Source organism: Dicentrarchus labrax, unplaced genomic scaffold (assembly GCF_905237075.1).
Source record: "Dicentrarchus labrax unplaced genomic scaffold, dlabrax2021, whole genome shotgun sequence".
NCBI lineage: Eukaryota > Metazoa > Chordata > Actinopteri > Moronidae > Dicentrarchus > Dicentrarchus labrax.
The window spans coordinates 33,242,536-33,250,035 of NW_026136720.1; the positions used below are offsets into that span (position 1 = coordinate 33,242,536).

Below are 7,500 nucleotides of genomic sequence, written 5' to 3' on the forward strand. Positions count from 1 at the left end.
TGTCGCTGTTCCCAAGATAAATACCGAGATACTTTAAGCCTTCTCTTCTCCATATCAGGCTTTGAGGGAGAACAGGGAGGCCCTCCCGCCATTCACCAACAGCAAGAGCCTCGCTCTTCCTCCAGTTCACCCTCGCAGCCGACACTACAGAAAACTTCTCGATTACAGAATTTAAAACACACACATCCTGTTGATCTTTGATAAAAACAACGACATCGTCAGCATAAGCAGATAAAACAACACTACTGTTAAAACCAGGTAAAAACAGGCCTCGAACAGATGATCTTATCTTTTGTAGGAGGGGTTCCAGGGAGAGTGCATAGAGCATCCCAGACAGGGCACAACCCTGTCGGACGCCTCTATGCACTCTAAAAGGAGCACACAAGCCACCATTAAACTTTAGCACACTCTCAATGTCACTGTACAACACCTTGATCTTGGCTATGAGACCAGCGCTGAACCCAAACCTCTCCATGACCTTCCAAAGGAAGTCGTGTTCAACGCGGTCAAAAGCCTTTTCTTGATCTAATGAGATCAATCCAGTGTTTATGCCTAATGAACTGGAGACCTCCAAAACATCCCGAATGAGGTAGATATTATCTACCATAGACCTGCCGGGCACACAGTACGTCTGGTCCCGGTGGAGAATCTGCTCCATGGTTCCTTTCAGCCTATTGGCCAGGACTTTGGACAGTATTTTGTAGTCAGTGCAGAGGAGAGAGACAGGACGCCAGTTTCTGATTTCTTGCAAATTGCCTTTCTTGGGCAAGAGGGTAATTACGGCTCTCCGACATGAGAGTGGCATTGACCCAGACACCAGGCTCTCATTAAAAACATCTATGAGGTCATGGGCCAAGATGTCCCAGAAGGCTTTGTAGAACTCTACAGTGAGGCCGTCGATGCCTGGAGCCTTTCGTCCCTGCATGCTCTGCAGTGCCGCGTAGAGCTCTTGTGGAGTCAGTGGGCTGTCGAGCTGCTGGTTAGCCTCTCTAGACACCTGAGGAAGTCCACCACAGACCTCCTCCATCAGTTCCTCGTTCTCCTTGAACTCACTCTCAAACAATGAGGCGTAAAACTCCACAGCTCTTTTCCTTATCAGGCCTGGCTCTGTCAGCTCTTGCCCTGTCTCAGAGAGCAGAGAGTGAATTTGTCTCCTCTGCCCTTGTTTCTTCTCAAGCCCAAAGAAGAAACTCGATGGAGCATCCATCTCCGTGATGTTTTGAACCCGGGACCGGACCAGCGCACCCTGTACTTTAGTGTCCAGCAGGTTGGCTAATGCCATCTTTTTAGTCTTGAGGATTTCAATATATCCTCGATTTCCTGTGGACTCACTTGTACACTCGAGATCCACAATATCAGTCTCCAGATCTCTGATAGATCTGGTGATGTCGCGTGTGACATTGAGCGTGTGCTGCTGACATAAAAGTTTAATTTGAACCTTTCCATGGTCCCACCACTGCCTCAGACTGACAAACTCGGTTTTTTTCTGTTTAAAATCATTCCAAAAATAACTTAAAGCCTCCTTGAAAGATTTATCAACAGTTAAAACAGAGTTAAAATGCCAATAGGCACTTTTGGGTAAAATGTTTCTGATAAAAACATTACATAAAACCAAAGAATGATCAGTAAAACCAACTGGTAAAATCTTACACATTTTAACAACACTGACTCTGTGCTTAAAAACATAAAAACGATCAAGTCTGGCCAAAGAGATTCTGTTTTCTCTAACGTGGGACCATGTGTACTGTCTGCAGCCTGTGTGCATCCTTCTCCACACGTCCACCAGGCCATGGGAGGAGACCAGCTGCCTCAAGGCATGCTGGGATACTGGATGAGGCTCTGCATGGTTGCGATCTAAAATCTCATTTTCAGTACAATTAAAATCCCCACCCACAAATAAATAATCCTCCGGGCCACAGCTGTTTAAAATGTCATTCATATTTTCAAAGAAGTGTTTCCTCTCTGCACCGTTGTTTGGAGCATAAATGTTGATAAAAACCACATTAAAATGTTCAAAACGAGCTCTGACTAAAAGACACCTCCCCTCCACAACATGCCTGACCTCCAGAGAGGTTGGAGTAAAACCTCTGGAGAACAGGAAGCCCACTCCTCCACTGAGGGTGGTGTTATGGCTTAAAATCAGTTCTCCTTCCCATTCTCTGCTCCAGTCTGCCTCGTTTCCAACATCACTGTGAGTTTCTTGTAGAAACAGAACATCAATATGTTTCATTTTAGCCGTTTCAAACACTACTGCTCTCTTTCTTGTTTCTCTGGCACCATTGACATTCAGACTGCCCACTTTAAAAACATTCATAATGATGGAGATGTTAAGAACAAGACTAAAAACAATCAATGAAATAAATAAGAATAAAATCCCTACATTCACCATCATTAAAAACTGAGTTGTTTTCTGACTTTAATAATCAGTTTTTTCAGTCTGAATATTTCTTGGTCAGTCAGCTCTGACTCTGCTCTGTGTTTCACAGTATACCTGGCTGAGTTATAGAAACCCTGCATATCAGGGAAGTACCGCTCTAACACTGGCTTCCTCATCCCTTTGGTCTGTTGTAAAAAAGACTTCAGTACATTGGCAGTATACACCTGAGCAGCAGCCTGCTGAGTGTGAGACAGGTCACTGCTGTCAGACACACACCCTTCACTGTCACTGCTGTCAGATAGAGCTGCTCTGTTCTCTGCAGTACTCGGTTTACCGGCCAGACGTCCGGCTTTACCACCCACCTCCACGGTCAACATGCTTCTCCTCTTACTGCGCTGTTTAAGAGGAGCAGACCCCCACCCAGACTCACAGGCCTCCATCTCTTCAGCCTCAGCTACTGTGCTCCCCTCACTCAGCTCCCCTGCTAATTTACCTGTCTCACACGACTCACCTACAGCCTCACCTGCCTCTTTCACCTTACCTGCTTCACACTGTTTACCAACAACCTCAAATCCTTCACACAACTCACCTGTTCTTTTACCTGCCTCACCCAACTCACCTACAACCTCACCTACCTCACCCAACTCACCTACAACCTCACCTGCCTCACCCAACTCACCTACAACCTCACCTGCCTCTTTCACCCCACCTGGTTCACCTACCTCTTCTAGTTCACCTGTTACTTTACCTGCCTCACCCACTTCACCAGGAACCTCACCTGCCTCTCCACCGACACCTGTTTCACCCACATCCTCGACCAATTCACCTGCATCTTTATCTAAAATACCACCTGTCACCCCCACCTTACCTGTCACCTCACCCGTTTCCCCTCCCACCTCCTCCCTCTCACTACTCACCTCAGTGCTCCCTCCAGCCTGGCTCTGCATCTCTTCCACCTGTTTCTCTGCAGCTCCTGCTTCTTTTTCTTGCCCTGCGGCACCGGCCCCCCACCGGCCACCGCGGCCGACCGCCGCACCGCCGGAACGGGGCCGGCGGTCGGCCGCGGCAGCGGCGGGTACCGCGCGAAACCCCGCAGGAGCAGGCGGCGCGGGCGCGGCAGCCGCCGCCGCCGCGCCCGCGGCAGCCGCCGCACCGCGGCTCGGACAGGCCTTAATCAAATGTCCCTCTTCGCCACATCCGAAACATTTAACAGTGGATGATGTTGCAAAGAGAATGTACTCAAAATCATCCACACGGACTCTGAACCGGTAATCAAATTCTTCATTTTTGTTGTTGAGCAACATGAAGAGCTGTCTGCGGTGAGACACTACATGTCTCAGGAGGGGAGACTTACAGCCCGACAGCACTTTTCTTATTGGTGACACCACCTTTCCATGTCTGGACAGCTCTTTAATCAAGAATTCATCACTGATGAACGGAGGAACGTTTGATAAAGTGACCCTTGTAGCCGGCTGTATCAGCGGTATCACCGGCTCAAACATCCCATTCACCGTAATGCCCGTCTCCACCAACCTGTTCACCTGTTCCACCTTCTCCAGGAACAGAACCACCGCACTGTTCATCCGGGCAGCGGACTTCACAGAGCCGTGCCCGATGATTTCCCCCACGGCCAGTGCTACCTCCTCCACCCTGCACGGAGAACCGGCTCCGGTTTTAATACCGTGCTTCCGTGTCAGCCTGGAGAAAACGCTGCTGGACGCCATACCGGCGCCTCAGAGCGAGGCTGACAAACAACAAACAAACACTAAACTAACCAACAAACAACCAAACACCAACCAAAACAACACTAAACTAACACAACTACATTCACAAACACAACACAACGAAAATCTACCGAAAGAAAGAAATAGAAAGAGAGAAAAACACTCAATTTCATCCAACTCTTCCACTCACACTCACACTCACACTCCACTCAGAGACAGAGAGAGACTGAGAGAGAGACAGACAGGCAGAGAGAGAGACAGGCAGGCAGAGACAGAGACAGACAGGCAGAGAGAGACAGAGAGAGAGAGGCAGGCAGAGACAGAGAGAGAGACAGACAGGCAGAGAGAGAGAGACAGACAGACAGAGAGAGAGACAGGCAGAGAGAGAGAGAGACAGGCAGAGAGAGAGACAGGCAGAGAGAGAGAGACAGGCAGAGAGAGAGAGAGAGAGAGAGAGACAGGCAGAGAGACAGAGAGAGAGACAGGCAGAGAGAGAGACAGATTCATTATCATCAATAATAAAACTAAGTGTTATAGTACCTGTCTGTCTACCTGTCTACCTGCAGATGAACATGTGATCAGCTCAGTTTAAAATATCGATCATTAACAGGTAAACTCGCTTCTTTGATACATTGAACCCGTTATCAAACGTCACATTCTTCAGTTCGGCGACACACTGATTCTGTATTGATTCTGTATTGATTCCGTATTGATTCTGTATTGATTCCATATTGATTCTATATTGATTCTGTATTGATTCCGTATTGATTCTGTATTGATTCCATATTGATTCCGTATTGATTCCGTATTGATTCTATATTGATTCTATATTGATTCCGTATTGATTCCATATTGATTCCATATTGATTCTGTATTGATTCCATATTGATTCCGTATTGATTCCATATTGATTCCATATTGATTCTGTATTGATTCCATATTGATTCCGTATTGATTCTGTATTGATTCCGTATTGATTCTGTATTGATTCCATATTGATTCCGTATTGATTCCATATTGATTCCGTATTGATTCTATATTGATTCTATATTGATTCCGTATTGATTCCATATTGATTCCATATTGATTCCGTATTGATTCCATATTGATTCCGTATTGATTCCATATTGATTCCATATTGATTCCATATTGATTCCGTATTGATTCCATATTGATTCCGTATTGATTCCGTATTGATTCCACCACAGTGAACCTCTATCAGACCCATGCTCTCTGGGGTTCCGGTGCTCCCTCCCCGGTGTAACACAGACTCCGGTACCGACCTGCTCTCGACCTCCGCTGGGTCCGAAATGTTCGTCTCCTTCTTCACTTTCACTTCCGCCATTTTATCTCCGTTGTGTCGGTTAGCCTGTCTGTCTGTTAGCCTGTCTGTCTGTTAGCCTGTCTGTCTGTTAGCCGGTCTGTTAGCCTGTCTGTCTGTTAGCCGGTCTGTTAGCCGGTCTGTCGGTTAGCCGGTCTGTCTGTTAGCCTGTCTGTCGGTTAGCCTGTCTGTCTGTTAGCCTGTCGGTTAGCCTGTCTGTCGGTTAGCCTGTCTGTTAGCCTGTCGGTTAGCCTGTCTGTCGGTTAGCCTGTCTGTCGGTTAGCCTGTCTGTCGGTTAGCCTGCTGGCTAATGTTGTCAGACAGACATGCTAGTTCGGGGTCCTCAACAGCTCGCTGCCTGCAGGAGTCCCAAACACTGCCTGATGACAAACACATTCTTCTTCTGGTTTTACGGCTTTTTGGTTCAATACCGCCCCCTGCTGGTCCGGAGGGTGAATCAGATATACATATATATATTTATCTCTATTTATATTATTATAATATAATATAATATATATATAGCGGCTGTCTGCTCGCGCATGCGCGCTGGGCAGAGCTGGTTGCCATGGTGACTGTACACATCCGCTGGACTCGGAGCCGTTTGTCTCGTCCGGATCATCTGAAGTAAGATTATCGTTTATTGATTGTTTCTGATTGATTCTTTTCTTCATCTAACGGACATGCGCAGTGCGACGTTTGTTTACTGTTGTTCTGTCTCATTTAGCGCGAGGACACAAACAAACAACAAACAACAAGTCAGTGGGTTTGTTTTTATTCCGGTGTATCCCGGGCGGGCGGGCAGACAGTGGTTGAAAGTAGGGGGTCGGGCCCGGGCCGCTGTGTACGTGGGCCGCCCACTTTATGTCCCTTTGATGGATTATTATTATTATTGTCAGTGTTATTGATAAAGAGACCGAACGGAGTGAACAATGAAATAAATATTATATATATAATATAAACATATTTAATTCAAGTTCAACTGAAAACTAAATCAAATAAATGAAGAGAGCAGAAATAACAAACATGGTGCCCCAGACTGGCCCAAACAGGCCCACATATACATAACAATATGTTTCTGATTGATTGATTGATTGATTGATTGATTGACAGACAGTCGTCATCATGACAGCAGGAGCGGTGTCAGCTCCGCTCATCATTCCCATCATCCACCTGCAGTCACACAGAGTGAAGAACCACATCGACACCACCACACCTGTCTCCATCCAGTCAGGTACAAACACTCACCTGTTCCTGAGTCCCCCCCCCCACTGGCCGAAGTACTGACAGGTTGATCTGACTCTGCAGACACTCGTGGAGCGTCGATCTTCTACACTCTGGATGGATCGAGGCCGGCGGCGGTGCAGCGGGGGTCGGCGGGCAGCGGCAGGAAGTACAGCGAACCCATTCTGCTGCCTGCTGGTCGGGTGGCTGTCAGAGCTGTAGCGGTCACCAGGTAACCACTCACCTGACAACAGCCTCCTGTACTGCTTCTGGCCATCTACTGTTCACTCACATCTGTCTGACTGTTTGTCTATCTGTCTGACTGTCTGTCTGACTGTCTATCTGTCTGACTGTCTGTCTGTCTGACTGTCTGTCTGACTGTCTATCTGTCTGACTGTCTGTCTGACTGTCTGACTGTTTGTCTATCTGTCTGACTGTCTATCTGACTGTCTATCTGTCTGACTGTCTGTCTGTCTGACTGTCTGTCTGACTGTCTATCTGTCTGACTGTCTGTCTGACTGTCTGACTGTTTGTCTATCTGTCTGACTGTCTGACTGTTTGTCTGACTGTCTGACTGTTTGTCTATCTGTCTGTCTGTCTGTCTGACTGTCTGTCTGACTGTCTGACTGTTTGTCTATCTGTCTGACTGTCTGTCTGACTGTCTATCTGTCTGACTGTTTGTCTATCTGTCTGACTGTCTGTCTGACTGTCTGTCTGACTGTTTGTCTGACTGTCTGACTGTTTGTCTATCTGTCTGACTGTTTGTCTGACTGTCTGACTGTTTGTCTATCTGTCTGACTGTTTGTCTGACTGTCTGACTGTTTGTCTATCTGTCTGACTGTCTGTCTGACTGTCTA

General features: G+C 47.1%; 2 protein-coding genes across 11 annotated transcripts in view; one reads left to right on the forward strand and one right to left on the reverse strand.

Annotated features, from left to right (window-relative positions):
- polr3f (polymerase (RNA) III (DNA directed) polypeptide F) overlaps positions 1-5,769 on the reverse strand; it is a 13,218-nt gene extending 7,449 nt beyond the window's left edge. Inside the window, exons 1-2 of one of the 5 annotated variants that reach the window (XM_051383031.1) lie at positions 5,675-5,769; positions 5,385-5,502 (exon numbers count right to left, since the gene is read on the reverse strand). In XM_051383031.1, the coding sequence (XP_051238991.1) occupies positions 5,385-5,446 (62 nt within the window). In that variant the 5' untranslated portion in view covers positions 5,447-5,502; positions 5,675-5,769. Of the gene's footprint in view, positions 1-5,384; positions 5,507-5,590 lie in introns of all 5 variants that reach the window. The other 4 variants (XM_051383030.1, XM_051383028.1, XM_051383029.1 and 1 more) reach the window with 4 other exon arrangements.
- Positions 5,770-5,856: 87 nt separating this feature from the next.
- Positions 5,857-7,500, forward strand: part of dzank1 (double zinc ribbon and ankyrin repeat domains 1) — a 10,614-nt gene continuing 8,970 nt past the window's right edge. For 5 of the 6 annotated variants that reach the window (XM_051383022.1, XM_051383023.1, XM_051383025.1 and 2 more), the window contains exons 1-4: positions 5,857-6,046; positions 6,147-6,177; positions 6,533-6,653; positions 6,728-6,875. In XM_051383022.1, coding sequence (XP_051238982.1) covers positions 5,988-6,046; positions 6,147-6,177; positions 6,533-6,653; positions 6,728-6,875 — 359 coding nt within the window. In that variant the 5' untranslated portion in view covers positions 5,857-5,987. The remainder of the gene's footprint in view (positions 6,047-6,146; positions 6,178-6,532; positions 6,654-6,727; positions 6,876-7,500) is intronic. The other variant, XM_051383026.1, reaches the window with a different exon arrangement.